The 21,621-nt window shown below is 49.5% G+C and overlaps 1 protein-coding gene across 1 annotated transcript; it reads right to left on the minus strand.

The window, feature by feature from the left end:
• On the minus strand, positions 5,464 to 6,138 carry BHLHA9 (basic helix-loop-helix family member a9). Its single transcript, XM_013971859.2, has one exon. It carries the CDS (start codon positions 6,136 to 6,138, stop codon positions 5,464 to 5,466), a length of 675 nt encoding a protein of 224 aa, XP_013827313.2.

A 21,621-nucleotide genomic window follows, 5' to 3' on the forward strand; every position in this document is an offset into this window, starting at 1 on the left:
GCTATACATATAAAACACACACTGGATTTCCAACAGTACCAAAAAAATTTAAAATATCTCATTAACACAGTGTATGTAGACGACATATTGAAATGATAATATTTTTGCTATACTGAGTTACATAAACATTTAAAAAGTTAATGTCACCTGTGTCTCTTTTCTCCTTTTAATATGCCTACCAGAATATTTAAAACATGGCTTGCTTTGTATTTCTATCGGGCAGCACTGGCCTGAAGGATAGAAGAAACCTGACATAAAGAAGCTTTTTTTCACTTAATAAAAACTGGAAGAAACAAGAAAGAGCCAAGAAGTCCCCAGGGTGACTCATAGTAGCAAGATTACCAGGTAAACGGGTTCCCGGACTAGGGAGCCAGGTTTGCGCTGCACTGGGAGAGGCTGGGCTTGTGGCGCCATCTAGTGGCCTGGTGCTGATGAGGGGAAGGACCAGAGATGAGAGTGGGGACCAGGGAGGAAGGGGAGAGGCGAGGACAAGGAGCGCCTGGTTTGGGCTCTGGGGCTGGTGAGCCCAACGCAGCCAGCTGCTCCGGCTGCAGCCTGGAAATGCCCCCACCTGCAGGTGCCACCTCCCCTCCACCCCGACTCTCAACTGAAGTCTTCACTGGAAGCCCATGGGCCAGGTCCATCGGGCAAAGTGGGTTTGGTTGCGCAACGTGTTTTTTAAAAATCCACTTCACATAAAAACGGGGATTGCAGACTTTTAACGTGAAGATCTGGGAAGCCTGGGCCCACTTTCTGCAGAGCAGCCAGAAGCTAAGCCCATAGCAGCCTTTAGAAGGGAAGGCGCTGAGCTCCCCCTCCGACTCCGCCTGCACTCCCGCCCGTGGGCCCCAGGTGCGGGTCTGTGCTATAAACCCCGGTAGCTACACAGGTGGTATCCACCCTTCTGTTCTGCTGTGGGCTGACCTCCTGCTCCCTAGTATGGTTGCAGGTCACTGAAGAAAGTCATTCCCCTCTCTCTGCCCCATCCGCAATGGGCTGTGAGGTCTTGGGGAGGGGGCAGGTGTGCCCCCAGCTCCCTCTTCATGCGCTTGGCTCACAGTGACAGCTGACTGGAGGAACCAAAGGAAGATAAAAGCACCAATCAAGTGCCCAGCGTGTCCACACGGCTGCTAAATCCACCTCTACCTGCCTCAACCTGAGTGCATCCTGGGCTTTGAAGAATTCTGAGATGGAAACAATGGTATGGAAAGTGGACCTGGAGTGCGCAGAGACACAAACCTCAGAAGGTTAGGTCAGTTTGAGCCTAATGCAAGGAGAAGAGGTAAAAAGAAAGAAAAACCCTGTAACTGTGACCACAAGCCTTTTTATCCTCAGTATCACACTGGGCATCGGGAAACCCTGTGGGGCTGACAAGGTAGGAGTAGTTAAGCAAATTCCACTTTTCACTGAGGCCCACCTGGGCCCAGCTCCCCTGCTTCAGGCAGCCTTCTGGTGTCTACACACACATACACACATGAGTGCAAAATGTGAGCAAAACTTGATGTGGCCATTCACCTATCAGCAAGCACCCCAGTTTCACATCCAGTGAGGTATGTGTGTGCTAAGTTGCTTCAGTTGTGTCCGACTCTTTGCGACCCTATGGTAGGGACTGTAGCCCACCAGGCTCCTCTGTCCATGGGATTCTCCAGGCAAGAATACTGGAGTGGGTTGCCATGGCCTCCTCCAGGAGATCTTCCTGACCCAAAGATCGAACCCGTGTCTCTTATGCCTCCTGCATTGGCAGGTGAGTTCTTTACCACTAGTGCCACCCTGAGTCCCTTCAAAGGAATCCTTGCTGTCTATGCTCAAAACATTTCCCCACTCCTCTTTAGAACGTGTCCTGAGCAAACAAAACTTTCACTTTTAAAAACAATTATCAACAGCCGAATGGATATTGACCCTGTTTACATCCCCCAAATTCTCTCCAGGTCGCTTCCTGCGCCTACCTGTTGGTCCACACTTATAAGCAGCAGGCACAGGCCAGTTTGATCTGCTTTCCCTGCTACCATTGCTGGCATCCTGTTGCAAATACCTGAGTTTGCTTTGCCCAAGCCTCTCTGGTTAAGTATCTGTGTTGCTTCAAGCCTTTCACTGTTAGATACAGTGCCACTGGGACCTCCTTTAAAAAAAAAAATTTTTTTTTTCCTTTTGAATTACTTTCTTGGGGTATTTTTACTGTGATTTTGCCAAATTGTTCTCTACCAAAAAAAGGAACAGATACACAATACAACTAGAAATCTGTAAATGTGCCCCTTTCTCCACATCTCTGACATTTGGGTCTTAACGATTGTTATTTACTTTTGCCGGCATGTCTCATTCACAATGTAAAAAGTGCTATAATTGTTATTATTCTCTGCCCTTTCCAAGTTAGCCCTTTCTCTCTCTCCTTTGAACACTACTTGAGTACTCTGTGGGGATTAATCTTATAGATACATAATTTCTGTCTTTAGGTGTATCAGTCATGCATCTCTTTCCGCTGTGGTTTTTACAGCTCTGACTTCTATGTGTGTCTTCTCTTTCCAGAACTTTCCTTTTTATATTCATTTAATACCTATCCTTGTACTATTTTCCACTACATTTGGATAAACCTATGTGGTCTTGGTTGATAACTTCCATGTCTTCAATAATCAGGGATGTAGCTTCTTTTCACAGCAAATCAGTCATCTTGGAGAACGGATATGGTTTTAGGAAGCAAACAAAGAACTCAAGCAGGGTTCCAGAAAACCTGCTGTTGCTGCTGCTGCTGTTGCTGCTAAGTCGCTTCAGTCATGTTCGACTCTGTGCGACCCCATAGACGGCAACCCACCAGGCTCCCCCGTCCCTGGGATTCTCCAGGCAAGAACACTGGAGTGGGTTGCCATTTCCTTCTCCAATGCATGAAAGTGAAAAATGAAAGTGAAGTCACTCAGTCGTGCCCAACTCTTAGCGACCCCATGGACTGCAGCCCACCAGGCTCCTCCACCATGGGATTTTCCAGGCAAGAGTACTGGAGTGGGGTGCCATTGCCTTCTCTTCCAGAAAACCTGGATGGTGCATAATTAAAGATATTCTGGTCTAGCACCCTTTAAAAATCAGGGAGAGGAGGGGGTACCTGTTAGGTCAATAGATACACATTGCACACACAAAAATTCACATATCTACACATTTCTGTAAACATGCCAGGCAAATATTTACTTATCATCTTGTAAATATGCAGATGTGTGCCCTCAAACAGAGAGCCCGGATGAAACAATGTTAATAACTAATGTGTTGCACCTTCCCATGCATTCTCTCCATTTAACAGCTCTACAAATGGAATTTGTCTTAATATTAAATAGCTTTCATGCAGTGAGTGATTTCGTAGGCCAGGCGCCATGCTAAGTGCCTTAAATGCATTCTCTCTTTAGTCTGCAGAACAGCCTATGATATAAGGACTTACTTAGTCCATTATACCGGATGTAAACACCTAGGCTCAAAGCCCTTAAGACGATTTGCCAAGGTTACTCAGCTGGTAAGTAAGGAGACAATACTTCCACATCCTCAAACTGCCTTCAGAGTCTGCGGCACACTCCCCATCTCACCTGCAGGGGGCGCCCTCTCCCTTCCAGAGCTGAGCGTGCAAGCCAGGGAAGCACTCTCATTTCTTTTCATCCTGGAACTCCGAAAAGCAGGACTTGATGGTCATTTTTATCATGTTTCCAGAGAATACAAACCTGAGGCTGAAGCAAGATGGAAGCACTGTCCAGGCTCGTCTGTCAGAAAATTATAATATGCAAACACTACCAATTGTGGAACACCTTCTAATTGCCAGAAACCGCCTGATGAATGAAGGTTAATACAGCCATCCTGAGGTGGAGCCACCTGTGTCAGAGGTGAACCCCCCCCCCCACCGCCCCGCCCCAGCCTTAGAGAGGTTAAGTGGGCACACATGTATTAAGTGCAGAACAGAGCCTGGATCCCAGGACAGCCTGGCTCTTTCCTTTCTGCTGTCAGACCATGGTACTACCCCTCCCTGACAGTGGACGCTCAGTGGGCAGGCCTGGGGCCAGGGCCCCACATTTTGCTCCTGGTGGGGCTCCAAGAGCCCACTGCCCCAGAATCTAAGGCTCTTCATGATCTGTGACTTGGCCACCCGCCCTGTGAAATGTGGAGCCCTGGGGTCTGTGGGCCTGGGGACCGGATGCCAAGTGTGCCGGCCAGGGTCTCACTTGCAGAAAGCAGAGACGCCTGTAATTAGGACGATGAGCCTCATCTCAGGTGCTCTGGGGACCCCTCACTCCTCCCTGGGAGACTATGGGCATCTCTCCAGCCTCTGTGGGGTCCCCCATTCTGAGCTGTGGAACTCCCCCTGCCCCCAGCTCTCCAAGGAGACCAGCAAGCCCTCAGGCTTTCCCTGTCATGTCTGGGTCCTCATAGTGAGCAGCACCAGCGATATGAGCCCTGTCAGTGAGGCTGGACATGAGCTCAGGGTGCTCATCTTAGAGACAGAGCAGCTGTCCAGCCTTCTCAAGGGGGGCCAGCTGCCGCTCCCTCTTCTGCAGCAGCCTTGGTCCAAGCCCCACTTTCTTGGATTCCAAATCTGCCCCTCATCACAGAGGCACAGACAACACTCCCACTCTTCCCCGGGAGCCTCATCCGCCCATCGCTTGGGGTACCAGCGGGATTTACGGATGCCCCCCAAGTCCTTGGCCCTGCCCCCAGCTTCCTTCCCTGAGACTGGCCCACAGCCTGCTCTCACTGCCATGCTCTCTGTGGCTCACGGCAGACAGCAGTTCTGACCACATCGTCAGCCTCCCAGACTTGCTCCTCATCTCCAGATAACATCCTCTCCCACAGGGCCCCTCACAGTGCTCAGTCACACCTGGGCTCTTGCAGGAACCAATGTCTCCTAGTACCTACCTGTGGGCTTCAGGCCAGGGACCCATCATTCCAGAGTGAGGCCCCAGGCCTCTTGGGGCCTTCCCGCCACCCTGGGTTCCTGGGCCCTGTGGAGTCCTGCTAGCAGACAGAGATGACAGCTCCTCCTTTTTATTTGGCTGCTTCTGATGGCCTCCCCCAGACCACAGACTTGGGGCATCAGCACAGGCAGGGGGAGGGGACCCCCACTGAGTCATCAGACCCCATCAGGTACCTCCCACATAAACCCCCTACTTTGTCCAAAGGTCTTCATTTCTCCTTAAAAAAAATTTTTTTTGTAAAGCAAGAGACAATAGGACTCAGAGGCACCGAGATGCAAAAGTCACTTTCCAAGGAGAGTTCACGTCCAAAGGTAAGAGCTCAGAAGAATCCGGCTCCTGGCTGGGTTCCCGGGATTCTAGGAGGTGCGGCCCAGTCTCCAGAGTTCCTTGCCACCGACAAAGCGCCTCCTTTCCCCATCAGGCTTCAGCCCATTCGGTTCTGCCAGGGATGGCTTTCTAATCTTCCCCTTCTGCGGTCATCCTGCCGCTGGCTCCTTTCGGGCCCTTCAGTGCGCTCGGTGCCTGGTCAGGAGTGTTGGTGGCCCAGCCCGGGGCCCGCTCGCAGGAGGCCCCGCGGCCAGGCCGAGGGAGCCCCGAGACTTCGGCGCCAGCTTCCGTGGGAGGCCTGGGCCCAGCCCGGCAGCGCCTCGGCCGCCGCCCTGGGCCGCCCCAGGGGCGTGTGCGGGTGGCACGAGGCGCAGCGCGGCGCGAAGGGCCCGGCAGGCGGCGGCGGCGCCGGCGGGCTGGAGCCCAGGTCTCCTGCGTCCCCTGCGCGCGCGGCCTGCCCATGGCACTCCTGGTGCCCGCAGGGCCAGCGGGGCGCGGGGCTGGCGCGCAGCACGAGGGAGAGCGCGGCGATGCGGTGGATGGCCCTGCGCAGCGTGGCGATCTTGGAGAGCCTCTTGCCGCCCAGGTCGTGCCGCAGCGCGCGGCGCAGCGCGTTGAAGGCCTCGTTGTAGTCCAGGATGCGCCTGCGCTCGCGCACGTTGGCGGCCATGCGCCGCGCCTTGGACCGCACGGGCCGGCTGCGTTTTTTACTCCCGGTCACCTCCTCCGCCTCGCCCAGACCTCGGGGGCCACCGTTCTCTCTCAGCACCCCAAAATCCCTCCCAGCTTCCAGGCAAGAGTTCCCCAAGTCCTGAGGAGAGCCCTCAGCCCCCTTCAGGCCCCTGAGGCCTGGTCCTGGCGCGCCTCGGTGCATGGCCTCCTCCCGGGCCTCGCTGCCCCGGTTGCGGCTCCCAAGGCTGACAGTCCACCTTCTGAGCGTGCAGTCCTGCAGCCTGGACACTCCGGGACAGGCCCTCTCTAGCTGGGGCTTTATGGCACCACGTGGCTCTCCGCCCTCCTCATCCATCCATCTCCCTCCTCCTCCTGCTTTATGACCTGCCTCCAGGTAGGTTGGTGAGGGAGGAACCCAGAGGGAGGGACCATGCAGATTCTTGTAGGAAGGGGCCAGGTGGGCAGCGGGACCCGCCCAGGGCAGTGCTCCAGCCACGGAGAGACCTGGCCCGGCTTCACTCCACAGCCTCTTTGGGATGGCTGGGGTCCACATTCTTCGCCCTGAGTGCCAAATCTGGCCTGCGGGCAGGAGAGCTGATAGGTACACAGAAGGGGCCCAGGGGTAGTTAAGTGTGTTTAAAGAACCCTGAAAGTTTTGTCAAGGCCTGTGGACAACCACAGGGCTGTCACAGAGGGTAGCATGACTGTTCCAGCAGGACCCATAAGAGAGGGGGCAAATCAGAGACCACAGGGCCCTGCAGTTAAGATGGACCTGGAGTTTCTGGCTCTTTCAGCTCCCAGAGTGAGGCTGGCTGGAATTTCGGGCTTGGGTTTTGCTTGGGCCTTATTCACCCTCTCAGAGAAGGCAGTGGCACCCCACTCCAGTACTCTTGCCTGGAAAATCCCGTGGATGGAGGAGCCTGGAAGGCTGCAGTCCATTGGGGTCACTGAGGGTCGGACACGACTGAGCGACTTCACTTTCACTTTTCACTTTCATGCATTGGAGAAAGAAATGGCAACCCACTCCAGTGTTCTTGCCTGGAGAATCCCAGGGACGGGGAAGCCTGGTGGGCTGCCGTCTATGGGGTTGCACAGAGTCAGACACGACTGAAGTGACTTAGCAATATTCACCCTCTAGGTTTCCCAGGAGGTGCTAGTGATAAAGAATCTGCCTGCAATGTGGACACCCGTTTGATCAAACTCAAAATGCAGCTTGATCCTTGAGTAAGGAAGATCCCCTGGAAGAGGGTATGGCAACCCACTCCAGTATTCTTGCCTGGAGAATCCCACGGACAGAGGAGCCTGGCAGGCTACAGTCCACAGCGTTGCAAAGACTGAAGCGACTTAGCACAGCACACACATACTCACCCCTTACATCTCTTTAGCTCTCTCTTCTGCAGGCAGAGCAGAGCTGAGTGCTAACTCACAGGGTAATGGAGATTGTCTTGTGGTCCACTGTCTCCCCTTGTGGTACCCACCAGGGGTATCTTTTGGAGTCCAAAGTCATTGAGTAGCTCTGTCTCAGGACATAGCACTGCTGTGTTATGAACTCAGTTAACCCACCCCCACCCCCAGGGATTTAAAATTTATATAGGGTCTCAGAAAAAGAATAATGCTTAAGCCTAGAGAAAGACCCCCTTCACCACCACCGCCCAATGGAATTTCAGGCATCCACAAGTAAGTTATATGGAGCAGCAAGGTCAATCTCATTCTCGTTCACAATCCAGATGCCTCCAAATTGCCAAGACTGTGGTATCAGCTGGGATGAGTATGGAGTTCACACCCATCTTGCCAAAGAGCAGACCAATAACCCTGTTATTTCAAACTATGACTTGCTCCTTGGAGAAGAAGAATAAGGCTGTTATTTTCTGTGTTGCCTACTAGTCTCCAAGTACCCTACTGCTGCTAAGTCGCTTCAGTCGTGTCCAACTCTGTGCGACCCCATAGATGGGAGCCCACTAGGCTCCTCTGTCCCTGGGATTCTCCAGGCAAGAATACTGGAGTGGGTTGCCATTTCCTTCTCCAATGCATGAAAGTGAAAAGTGAAAGTGAAGTCGTGCCCAACTCTTAGTGACCCCATGGACTGCAGCCTACCAGGCTCCTCCATCCATGGGATTTTCCAGGCAGGAGTACTGGAGTGGGTTGCTATTGCCTTCTCCGCTAAGTACCCTAAGGACATTGTATTTCTCTGTTCCCCAAACCGGAAGTATCTGTGAAATTTAAAAGTGAATGAAAGCAGCTAGAACTGGATGTTTTGTCCTCTAAAGTCAGTCGCCTCCCATTGTCCTAAAAACACACATACAATCGTAGAGAAATGCAGACCTCAAGCAGGCTTCGGCCCTAAGCGTGGCCACAGGTGTCGTGGGTGCATCCAGGGTCTCGTGGGTCTCAGTGTGGGAGGCAGGGAAAAAGGTCAAAGCCCAGGCAGAATGGTTCCCGAGAGTTGCATTCCACAGCCACCTCTGCTCCCACCCCATCCTGTGTCCCTTAGCCCCCCAAGGCTACTCCAGAGAGAGCTGAACCACTTTCCTGCTCAGCGGTCTTGCTGAGCCCCTCAGAAAAGCCTGGCCACTGGGCTCAAAGGCAGACAGATCAGGAAGCAGCAGGTGGACCTTTCAGTCCCGGAAGAGCCAGGGAGGGGTGGTTTGTTGGCGAGGCAGGAAGACTTTTCCCTCCTCAACCACCCCCAGCCAACGGCTCCTTCCAAAACTTCCCCCTTCAAGGGCACAGTTGGACATACGAATGCGTATGGTGCTAAGTGTATTTTTTAACATACATTATCTTAGTCTCATAGCAATCCTGTACAGATGGCTCTATTATTATAATAATACCCATTTTAAAGACTAGAAACTGAGACTCTGAAAGTGTGAAGTTATTTGCCCCAAGTCAAAGGACTAAGCTGCCGCCAAGCTAGCATTTCAAATCAGCCAGTGTGGTTCCTATTTGGAGACCAAGCTTTTAACCGCTCTAGGCTGGGCCTGCATTCTGGGTTTCCCAACCAGCAGCCTCCACTGACCACCTGTAGGTGATAGAGGCCTTGCCTCTGCCCTTTGAAACAAGTCATTGAGATAGTCAAACAGTTTCAACCACCTGTGGGGAAAAAAAAAAGCGCTTGACTGATACAGAGAAAAGTCGGAAGGGGGAAAGGGAGGGAAGAACCTCCAAATGAAGAGAGACAAGCAGGGAAAAAGTAGAGAATATGGGCTGGAAGCTAGGAGCAATCCAGAGCGCCCAGCTGTGCCTGCCTTCTGGACTGAGATTTGCTGCCTGGGATCTCCTTGGCTAATTCTAACTCTGTCCCCAGCTGAACTGACGGCTGCTGGACCCGAGGGGGAGCACCAAAGAACATAAGTGACAGGCCAGTGACTACCTACCAGCCTGACCCCAGACTGCAGGTGAGCCAGGGCCCAGGGAGTCAGGAGTAACCTGAGGGGACCCAAGAACAGCCCACAGCAACCTTCATGCAGGGGCTGGAGTTCTGGATGCAGTTCAGTGGCCTGCAGTTGGTTACCAGCCTCCACTGCTTGCTAATCTTTCCTTCGCTGGGAAGCCTGCCCTGAACCCTTCACTTCCGTGCATTACCCCATCTTAGAATTTGGCAGAACATGTCCATTTTTCCCTTCCTATTTATTATTTTTTTTAATTCTCTGATGGCTCAGAGTGTAAAGAATCTGCTCGCAATGCAGAAGACCTGGGTTCAGTCCTGGGTCAGGAAGATCCCCTGGATAAGGGAGTGTCTACCCACTTCAGTATTGTAGCCCAGAGAATCCCATGGACAGAGAAGCTAGGCTGGCTACAGTCCATGGGGTCACAAAGAGTCAGACACAGTTGAGCAACTGACACATTCACATTTTTCACTTCTTTTCATTGCACTTTTTTCCCCTTATTTATTTTTTAATTTTTTATTGAAGTATAGTTGATTTACAATGTGTTTCAGGTATACAGCATAGTGATTCAGATATATATATACACACACACCACTTTTTCAGATTCTTTTATAGGTTATTATAAGATATTGAGTATAGTTCCTTGTGCTGTACAATAGGTCTTTGTTGGTTATCTACATATTGTACTTTTATGTTCATGTTGCATCTGCATCCAGGTGACTTCTGTATTCCCAGTTCCTAGCACACTGCCTGCTACAGGGTAGGTCCAAAGAAATGATTGCTGAATGTTGAATAAATGGTGCCTCCCTGATATTAAAATATTTGCAAAACTCTGGAAATTTCACAGTGGTCTGATCAAACAAGCTCTGTATTCAAATCCAGTGAACATTTATGTTCATGTACCAAATACCAGGCCCAGTGCTATAGATTGTCACATGTGTTGACAGCCACGAACATGTGCATTAAATATATAGAAGCTCTGTGTTAAAATAGAGGGACATAATCCTTGCAGCCAAAAAGAAATGCCTAGGAATCCTCCACCAACCTCAGGGAAATTTGGAAGTTATCAAAGCTGTGTTCTCAAATGTGGCTGTAATGGCAGCAACAGTCTAACTTCTGGGATCTCACCCCACATCTACTGAATACAAAATTCTATGTTAAAAGCAAAATGGTTCAAATGCTCAGAAATACATATATATATATATATATATATATATATGCGTATTCACTCTTTCAGAATCTGATCCAGTGGTTATTCAATTTTACCTTGCTTAAGGAGAACTGACTTCAGGATTGTATACATAATACCTTATTTAAGGTTAAGTCTTTTTCCGAGATAATTTTTTGACTACACACAATTTGCTTCTTGCACGTTAGCCTTAGAACATCCCCACCCATACTTTGGATGGAGGGAAAAAAAAAAAAAAACACCACCTCATGGCAATAGACTGCTGGGGGGCTTAAACATAACAAAACAGTCATAGAAAATCAGCAAGGGAAAAAATGAGATGAAACTACAAATTCCTCTGCCGGCCCCCTACCATGAATCCTCAAATCCACAGGAAAGGGAGTTAAGGAAAACAAAGAAAATGTCCCAAGGGCCCAAGATGTCTGATGCTGGGAGCGGGGCTGCCCTGGCAACCCTTTCGCTAAAACAGTTCTGGCTTCTCCTTCCCGAGTGTCCTCCTTCTCCAGGCCGGGTCCCCACTCCCGACCCTTTCCCTGCACACTCTGGGCTCCAAATGAGTAATTCTGAGGTCACACTCTCCGGACAAATGGCCGGGGCTCGCCAAGAGAAGCGCCCCCACCCAACTCGGCCGCCTGCCCCTGAATCCCGGGAATCCGAGTGGACTCAGCGTGACGATCCCCGGCAGGGACCCCCGGGGCGTGCAGCTTGCAGCGGGGCTCGAGCCGGGCGGGGGGGCGGGCCGACTTCAAAGGCGGGCGGCGGGGCAGGCACTTCCGCGGCACCTGCAGCGGCGGCCGGTCCTCCTTCCGCGCGCCCGGGATCCGCCCCCGCCAGGAGCGCCGCTTCCCCCCGCCCCGCCGCCGGGAGGCGGGGCCGCGCCCGTGATTTAGGGCCGGGCGATTCCGCTGGCGGCCGCCAAGGTGCCAATTACTGCTCGGCCGGGCCTGGATTTAAGAAATTCCTGCTCTTCCCCTGGAAGTTCCGGCGTCGCTCCCCTGAGGGAAGACACAACTCCCACCTTGGAGAGAAAACCGGGATCCTGGGACGGGCTGTGCGGAGAAACCGAGCCCAGGGGGGTCCCGGGAGCCCCGTCATCCCCGGGGAGCTGGGCTCTAGAAAGGCCGGCAGCCTCCCTTCTCTCCCAGGCCGGGTCCCTCAGCGGTTCAACTTAGAGATGAACTTGGCTTGAGGGGAATTTGGAATCCGGCGGATTTGGGCTCAGTTTCAGGCTCTACCCCTTCATTCAACAACAAGAAAAATGTGTTGATATCTTCCTAGTCTAGACAACCGGTGTAGCGTAGTGAATGAAACAGAAAACACCTCCTTTGAACAGCGTAGAACAGGGATCTAACGCAGACTCCATTTAAGAGAATACTTAACTGTAGGGACTTCCTGGTGGTCCAGTGGTTAAGACTCCGCGCTTCCAATGCAGGGGACCCAGGTTCAATCACTGGTCAAGGAACTAGGTTCTGCGTGCCACAGCTAAGACCTGGAGCCGTCAAATTAAAAAAAAAAAAAAAAAAAGGTGGTATCTCATAGTTACTGGGGGGTAAAAAATGAGTCTGCTATAAGGATCCAGAGGAGAGAGGAAGGGCCTGAGCTATGCAGCTGGTTGTGAGAGAGGTGGGCTGGTATCCACACTTGTTTGGAAAATAGAATTGGCACATGGGGGTGGCCAGCTGGATGTTAAGGATGATGAAAGGAAAGTGTTACCATCTCCATATCCTCCTTTAAGAATCTGAGGCCTGAGATTTTTGAGCAGCCCCTAGTGATGGGTTCTCTGAAGTGTAAGATCCAACTTGGATGTGAGGAAGGACAGAGAGCTGATGACATTCTGATCAGTTCTTGGCTGGGAGACCTGGGGCACCCGGGACTTGGGGTGAATATTGTTGTTACCATGGTTTGCTCTGCAGCATTGGTTTTTGTTGTTGTTTGTTAATTAAAAAAAAAAAAAAACCTTTATTTACTTTATTTTGGCTGTGCCAGGTCTTAGCTGTGGAATGCGGGATCTTTGATCTTCGTTGTGGCATGAAAACTCTTAGTTGCGGCATGTGAGATCTAGTTCCCTGACCAGGGATGGAACCTGGGCCCCCTGCCTTGAGAACAGGGAGTCTTAACCACTGGATCAGCAGGGAAATCCCTGAAGCATTTGAATAGTCTCTAGGGGAAGGGACACCTCCTTTCGGGGAGAGCTTGGCTGGGAAAGACTCCTGGCAGCTAGAACAGGCAGGAGTCCAGGTTCTTGACACCTTGACTTGAATGTGGAGCAGGGGCCCCAAAGAAACAGGCTCCTGGGGAGAAACTGCCTGTACTGGGCCAGTCGCCTCCAGTGTCCTGTGGGGGCATCCCCAGGAGGTTACTAGCTAGACTGTGGATCCAGCCACCCAGTTTCCTGTAATTCTGATGAGTTTCCCAAACTTAATCCCATTAAACTTTCCACTGATCCTGTGCGCTATCTCAGAGCTGCCCAATAACTTCCTTTTCTGCTTAAGTGAACCAAGTTGAGTTGTTCACAGCCAAAATCCTGACAGCCTAGAGCAGAGAGTAACTGCTCTGTTGCTTCTCTTACTCCTAAATCAGTCTCTGAACCTGCCTTGAGACCTGCAGTAGGTAACTTAACCTCTCTGAGCCTCAGTTTCCTCAGCCATAAAGTGACTGGTAGTGTTTTGTTCGTCACTCAGTGGGTGTCCGACTCTTTGTGACCCCCTGGACTGTAGCAGCCCACCAGGCTCCTCTGTCCATGGGATTCTCCAGGCAAGAATACTGGAGTGGGTTGCTATTCCTTTCTTCAGGGGATCTTCCCAACCCGGGGATTGAACCTAGGTCTCCCACATCGTGGACAGATTGTTTACCGTCTGAACCACAGGGAAGCGAATGAATTGGTAACTGCCTTATAACTGGAAGGCCCTCAGTGCAATGTCTGGCATATAGTTGGAACTTCATAATATTTAGTTATTATTTTATTATTATCCTTTTTCTGGCAGACTTAGCCCCCCCCCAGGGGTTCTTTCTTCCAAGTTTATGCAGTTCCTTGCCCCTACTCCCAGCCCACAGAGTAACATCCCCCAATCAACCACCTCCCAACAGCATGTTCCTACTTGGTCTAAAGGTGGAATATTTCTTTGCCCTTCACCTACCCTCACTTCTGCTGTGCCTCTAACAATGAACAGCAGAATGGATGTTTGGGCTCTGGAATAAGACCATCACTTAATAACTGTTGGGTAAGGTACTTCATTTGGAGAAGGCAGTGGCACCCCACTCCAGTACTCTTGCCTAGAAAATCCCATGGACGGAGGAGCCTGGTAGGCTGCAGTCCATGGGGTCGCTCAGTGGTATCCAACTTTTCACTTTGACTTTTCACTTGCATGCATTGGAGAAGGAAATGGCAACCCACTCCAGTATTATTGCCTAGAGAATCCCAGGGACGGGGGAGCCTGGTGGGCTGCAGTCTATGGGGTCGCACACAGTCGGACACGAATGAAGCGACTTAGCAGCAGCAAGATGCTTCATTAACCCTTCTGAGCCTCAATTTTCTTATCTGTAAAATGGGGATATAGAGTAATACTGCTTCATCTGATTTGTTCTGAGGATTAAATAAAACAGTATGTTAGACTCTCTTAACAGGTCTCAGCTCCTCTAAGGTGCTCTAGGAATAGTAACTTTCTCCTGTTGCTGCAGCTCTGCTCCCTTCCCCCAGGCAGTCTGGCACTGCAGCTGTAAATCATCCAGAAACCAACAGCATCCTCCTCCCTCCCACCCCAGTACCAAACTCCTCCTCACCTCCACCCACTAATGACTTGGTGATTGGCTTCTCATTAAAGCAATGACAAAGAGGCCTCTGTGCTTTTAGCTGGGTTCTAATCGTAGATCGGCCCCAGGGTCAGTTGGGGGTAAAGTAGAAATTTTGGGCTCGGCTCATGGAGAGCTCTGTCTTCCTGTCTCCCCCACCCACCCCCCCACCCCCCCCTTTGTTTAATGTAATCATTCATGTGATTATTCTTCTGTGACTCTTTTATATCTCTTCTGTGTATATTTCTTTCTAAAGGTGGCTTCCCTCGTGGTGGCACAATAACTGCAAGAGTTCTAGGAATCACACACATACTCCATCGTGAACAAAAGGGGCCGAGGTTTATCCCCCAAATCCTGACCCATTAGAAGCTGTGAAATAACAAATGCTCATTGTTATTTTAAGCCCATATGTGGTGTCTCTTAAAGCACATTTCTTCTTTTATTTTTGTTTTATTTGGCTGCACTGGGTCTTGGTTTTGGCACTCGGGATCTTTGGTCTTTGATGCAGCACATGGGATCTTTAGTTGCAGCACGAGGCTCTAGTTCCCCTGATCAGGGTCGCCGGCATTGAGAACTGCAAGTCTTAGCCACTGGACCATTGGGGAAGTCCCTAAGCCAGTGCGTTTTGAGGTAGTTTGTCACACAGCTATAGATAGTGAATACAGCAGTGAACATTTCCCAGCCGTTTCTGCAGTTGGCTGAATTCTGTTGGTATGAACAGAAGTGGCGTGTGTCACTCCCAGGCCTGTCCATAGTAACTTCCCATGTGCAGCCCCCACACTCCTTCCCTTTTCTCCTGGCTCAAAGACCTAAGGGCAGCCGTGGGAGCCACAAGCTAAAGATTGCAGAGTCGAAGAGGAGAAGGAGCCAGGTCCTTCATTCTGCCTGGAGGAAAACTTCCCCGAAAAACTGCCTGACCAGGAACACTCACCTGAATGACTACACGAGTGAGAAACTTTCATGTTTAAGCCTTTGAGTTAGGGGATTTATCGCCCTCAGCATCTAATATCATCTTCACTAGTACACTTTTCACATAGCATTTTACAGATCTTTTAAAAATACAATCAATGTTCATTTAAATGTGCTCATATATTTGCTCATTTCTTTGCTCTGCATCTCAGACATTCCATGTGGAATCTTTTTTTTCCTGCCCGAGTTATATCTTGTAGAATTTCCTCCAGTGAAAGCCCACTAGTAATGACTTTCTCACTTTCATTTCTCCTATATAAGTCTGGTCAGTTCTACTTTATTATTATTATTATTATTTATTATTTTAAGTATTTACTTATTTAGCTGCACCAGGTCTTAGTTGGGGCACTTGGGTTCTTTGATTTTTGGTGCAGAATGCAGGATCTTTAGCTGCAGCATGCAAACTCTTAGTTGAGACAAGTGGGATCTAGTTCCCAGAACAGGGATCGAACCTGTGCTCTCTGCATTGGGAGCATGGAGTCTTAGCCACTGGACCACCATGGGGGTCCCTGTTCTTTCTGAATCACTTTGAAAATATGGTGTTGTCTTCCTACTTCCATTGCTGTGGATCAGATGTCAGCTTCAGAATAACAGTTGTTCCTTTGAAGGTATTTTTTTTCCCAGATTGGTTTTGAAATCTTTTCACTGTTTTTAGTTTCTGATATATCACTATGACACATTGAAGTGTGTGGGTTTAAAAAATATATATGTATATCTATATTCTAGGATTTGTTGGGCTTCTCAGATTTGTGGTTTGTTACTTCTCAGATTGGCAAATTTCTTCAATTTTGTCTTTTCAGATATTGCTTCTGTTGCACTTCCTTTTTTCTCTTCTTATGGTTCTTTAATCACACATAGGACATTCTTTCTCCTTCACATCTATTCTTCTCACTTTTGCTTTACAGATAATTTTGTTGCATGTATAAAAACAATTTTGAGTACAAATGTTTACTCATATTTTTTTTAAGTAACTCCTAGAATTCTAAAGGGATTTATATAGGTAAATTAGTTCAATGCCCAGTTGTTGTTTAGTCAGTCATATCCGACTCTTCGGCAACCCTGTGGACTATAGCCCACCAGGCTCCTCTGTCCATGGCATTTCCCAGGCAAGAATACTGCAGTGTGTTGCCATTTCCTTCTCCATATTCTACAGATCATTTTAAAAAAGCATCTCCATATGCTTCAGTTTAATTTGAGCCTCCTAATTTCTGCTGTGGGCAGGACAAGATGCCTCTTTTGCCAATAAGAACTCTTTTGTCAGCCAGGCAAAGGCGTTTGCCCAAGGTCACACAGGAAGACAGTGAATCAAGTGGTAGCAAAGAGGCAGGATAACCTACTCCTAAAAGTTTAAGCTCGGGGGACAGATAGCCAGGGGTATGAGTCCTGGATCTGCTACTCAATTGCCTAGTATGGACCAGTCACTTAATCGCTTCTTGCTTGGATTTCAACGTCTGCAAAATGGGGACCAGAATGACTAACTGGCAGGGCTGTTTGGGGAAGTTCATTAGATAATATATGCCAGATTCCTGGCACTGAATAGGTGCTCAATAAATATTTGATGAATGAATTAATAAAGTGTTTAGCCAGCTTGGCGCACAGTCTCTCAATCAATGTTAGCTATTGCTATTATGCGTATATTTTATTTATTTGTAAATGTATTCATTTAGTACTATTAATTTTGTCATTTCAACAAGGCCCTCTGAATTTGGGATCCTCTCTGGTCTCCGGTGCTACCCCACACACACCACCCCCCCCAGTCAACCCCATCACCTCTGCCCCTCCAGGCTCTTCTAGACTTTCCCAGCCCCAACTATAAATCAAGCTCTGCAGACCCTGGGTCTGTAATTAACAAGCCGAGGTGGGCAGGTCTGGGGTAGTCACACCCCACCCCTTCCTAGGGGCTTCCTGCTCTATTCTCTCCAAAAGCAGGAGGGAGAATGCAGGCAGCTGGGGGGTCTCCTACACATCCCTGATTTACCGAGCTCTGTGTGAAGGAGATTTATGGGCTATGACCCGGAGCTGGGACTGTGAGGAGGGCGGGACGCAGAGAGAGGGGACCCAGTGGTCACCTGCCTACATTCGGCGGGGTGGCCACACACGTCCTGCCACGATTCCGGCTCAGGGGCCCCGGGTCCTGGCTCCTCCTTCACCCGTTCTCCCCGGGCCAGATCTGTCTGGTCTCTCTGAGCTGGGCGATCCATGGGCCCACTGACTCTTGACATCCTGCAGCTTGTGGTATCTGTCACCATTTTTCAGATGAGAAGACGAAATCTCAGACTTCATTTGCCCTGACTACAAAGCTTCAGGGTTTTTTTTTTTTAAATTCCATCCCTATTACTTCTTGTGGGTCGATATAAAAATTTCCCTCCAATTCAGCTCTGTCCCTCCCCCATAAAGGAAAGAGCCACCTGCTTGGGTTGGGTCAGGGAAGTGGGGAGAGGGGGCAGACATTCTCTGGGCACTGCAGAAGCCTCCCTTAGCTTCAGGACAGCCTTTTGCATGACTGGTTTCATGCCCAGTTCATAGATGTGGAAACAGAGCCTCCCAGAGGTTTAACGATTCCTAGGAGGTCAGGTCAAAACTCCTCTCTGGCTCCCCATCTTGGTGGATTGAACAAAACCATCATTCACCTGGGCTTCCCTGGTGGCTCAGACGGTAAAGAATCTGCCCACAGTATGGGAGAGATCCCCGAGAGAAGGGAATGGCTCCCCACTCCAGTACTCCTGCCTGGAAAATCCCATGGACAGAGGAGCCTGGCGGGCTACAGTCCATGGGGTTTCAGAGAGGTGGACATGACTAAACAACTAACACACAAAAAACACACACAAATATCATTCTCCTAGTTGCTCCAGCTAAACCTCCAGGGACTGTCCAATGCATCTCCCCCACTCGCTGTCCACCGCACTCCCATTTACTCACAAGCCAGTGGTCCAGCTTGTCACCTTTGCATCCCAGGTCCCCGTCCAGTGTTTCCGCTCCTCTTCACCCTCACGGCCACTGCTCTGTCCAAGTCTCATGGTAGAAGAGTCCCTGCACTGCTCTTACTGGCCTTCTTGCCTCAGTCTACCCACCTTTCATGCCTCCCTCCTCCACTCAGTACCCCCTCCACTCAAGGTACCATTTCGAGGCAAATATGGTCACTTGCCTCCCGGCCATGATGGCAGTGTCAACCCAAGCACTTCACAGAGTTCGTTCTGTGGGTGCAACAAACATTCTCTGGATAAACACATTTGGAAAATGATGGATTTGGGCAAAACCAGGCAGGTTTCTTTGCTGACTCCTGGGATTCTCCAGTGTGCTAATACAGAAATGGAAATAGTTTTCAGCTTTGCCAAATTTATTGACAGAAGATCCTCTCCTCACGTCTCCCAGGGCAAGCTTTCCAGCATACAGACCTGCTGAATAATTACTAACGGGTTGATTGTTAATTGAAACCAGGTGGGAATACGGCTTCAGCTCAGTAGGGAGGAACTTCAGGTAGCCTCCTTAACTTCTCTGAGACTCCATTTATTCCTCTGTAGATGGAATGATAATTACAGCTACCTCAGAGCTGATCTGTGCGTGAGACAGCACTTGAATCGCCATTGGACAGTAATGGCGGCCGTGTACTCCGTCTTGCCAGTGCTTCCTTGAGGGAGGAGGCAAATAAATTAGCTCTTAGCTGCAGAACTAAATTCTTTTACTTAGTTTATTATTAATTTTTTTAATGGCCCCGCCGCGAGGTGTGCAGGAGCTTAGTTCCCCAGTCAACGCTCCCTTCAGTAGAAGTGCGGAGTCTTAACCACTGGACCACCAGGGAAGTCCCTAAATTCTTTTTCTTCAAAGGTGTTCCTTTGGGCTATATCAAAGAGTGTATTGTCCTTCAAATATGACGGACTCAAAAAAGAATGTTTTACTCCTGGAATCAAAGAAACTTTGAAGAGAGAAAACTGGGAGATGGGGGCGGGGGGACGTTGGTGGTGTTTGGGCGCCCTCTGCTGGTCACGTAGTGGAACTCCAAGGAGACGATCAAGCGAGGCCTCTAGGCCTGAGGCCCAAGGCTTTGCCTTTGGCTGCAACACAAATCTGAGAGGTAAGAAGAAACTGCTTTCTGTCCCTGGTCGGCTTCCTCCTGCACTCCTCTCAGGGCTTCGCCAAAGTTTCACCACTTGCTACCTTTTTCCGTAGGCCCTCTCTCACCTGGTAATCCACCCTCACGTTCTGCGTCATAAAGGAAATATTGAGACCACTGGATGTGAACTCTCAACTTCCTGCCCACCGCCCACAGAAGTATCGGTCTGTACCCGCGTGTGCCTCCTTCCTCCTGCTTTCTGAAGCTGGTTCCCCGCCAGGCGGGGAGCCCCTTCCCCTCCAGTCTCTTACAAAACCTAGACTTGGCTTCTCTCTTCAGTATTTTTTTCTTTAAAAATGAGTTTAGATTTACAGAAAATTTCAGCCTAATACAGAGTTCTCATATGCTTTGCACTGTTTCCTTAATTATTAACCTCTTACATAGTACATTTGTTACAATTAATGAACCAATATCGATACATTGTTATTATTAACTCCGTATTATTAATAGCTCTGTATTAACTGCATTCTGTGTGTGTCTGTGTGTCAGTTGCTCAGTCGTGTCCGGACTCTTTGTGACCCATGGACGGTAGCCGTCCAGGCTCCTCTCTCTATGGAATTCTCTAGGCAAGAATACTGGAGTGGGTAGCCATCCCCTTCTCCAGAAATCTTCCCAACCCAGGGATCAAACCCAGGTCTTCTGCATTGCAGGCAGATTCTTTACCATCTGAGCCACCAACTCATCAAGTTGGGCACCTTAAATATTTGCAATTTTTATTTAAAATATGTAAATAAAAGAAAAAAGGCATCATCATAAAAGAAAGTAAAATAAACAAAATGCTATCAAGATACCCTTTCTCTCACTTGAAGATACAATATAGTGAAAATAGTTGCTGGAATCCCCAAGCATTACAAACTTTTGCTCTGGTTCCTGCTTCTGGTGAATTCATAGCTGTGAAAAATGGATAGTTTCCTGTTTTTTTTCTTTTTTCCTTTTCCTTCTTTCTTTAAGGGAATCTGTCACCTAGATCAAATAAGAACTTGATTACGAAAATAAGACCCAGGGAGATGCCTTCTAGTCGTTGCTGCTGCTGCTGCTGCTAAGTCACTTCAGTCGTGTCCAACTCTGTGCCACCCCATAGACAGCAGCCCACCAGGCTCCCCCGTCAAGGGTCCCCCAACAAAACAGAACCAATACGAGTTTATGATATTTTGATTTTTTTAAAGAATTTTGTCGTAATATTACTTCTGTTTTGTGTTTTGGTTTCTTGGCCCCCACGGCATGTGGGATCTTAGCTCTCTACCCAGGGATCAAACCTGCACACCCTGCATTGGAAGGTGAAGTCTTAATTAATGGACCTCCTGGGAAGTCCCTGTGATATTGTGACTTATAAGAAGAAGCATGTACTTGGTGTTCATCCCCATTTCTGGCACACAGCTCTAAAAACACTTGGAATTTCCTAAGTGATAAATTCCTTTCGATGTATTAATGAGATGACTATTGGACTGTATGTAAGGATAGGGGGCTGGTTGCTGGGAGAACCAACCATGTGATTAGAGTACTGGAATTTTTACTGCTAATCCCCTGACCTCTGGGGAGGGGGGAGGGGCTGAAGTTGAATGGATTGCCAGTGACCAATGGTTTAATGAGTCATATGTCTAGAATGACACCATCAAACTCCAAATGACTGGGTTCAGAGAGCTTCCAGGTTGGTGGACTCGAGATCTGGAGAGAGTGGCACTTCCTGCCTTCTGCCCATGCCTTCCCCTGTGCATATCTTTCTCCTGGCTGTTCCTGAGTTACAGATAATAAGCCAGTAACATAGCAAGTAAAAGGCTTCCCAGGTGGCTCAGTGGTAAAGAATTTGCCTCCCAGTGCAGGAGATGCAAGACATGGGTTCGATCCCTGAGTTGGGGAGAGCCCCTGGAGGAGCGCACAGCAACTCACTCCATATTCTTGCCTGGAGAGTCCCATGGATAGAGGAGCTTGGCAGTCTCCAGTTCATAGGGCTGCAAAGAGTCAGACATGACTGAATATAGCGCAGCGTGCGCGCGCACACACACACACGCACACACACAGACCGCAAGTAAAATGTTTCAGTGTTCCGTGAACAGAGCTAGCAAATTAGTTGAACCCCAGGAGGCTCACTGAAAGCTCCAGTCTCTAGCCAGTCAGTCAGAAGCACAGTTGACAACCTAGACTTTTGATTGGCATCTGAAGTTGGGGAGGGGGTCAGTCTTATGGAACCGAGCTCTTATCCTGTGGGATCTGATGCTGCCTCCAAATATACGGTACCATAAT

Source organism: Capra hircus, chromosome 19 (assembly GCF_001704415.2).
Source record: "Capra hircus breed San Clemente chromosome 19, ASM170441v1, whole genome shotgun sequence".
Taxonomy (NCBI): Eukaryota; Metazoa; Chordata; class Mammalia; order Artiodactyla; family Bovidae; genus Capra; species Capra hircus.

Excerpts from the sequence above, each read along its gene's own strand:
- BHLHA9 (XM_013971859.2), bottom strand. The coding sequence starts at position 6,138 with ATGCACCGAGGCGCGCCAGGACCAGGCCTCAGGGGCCTGAAGGGGGCT.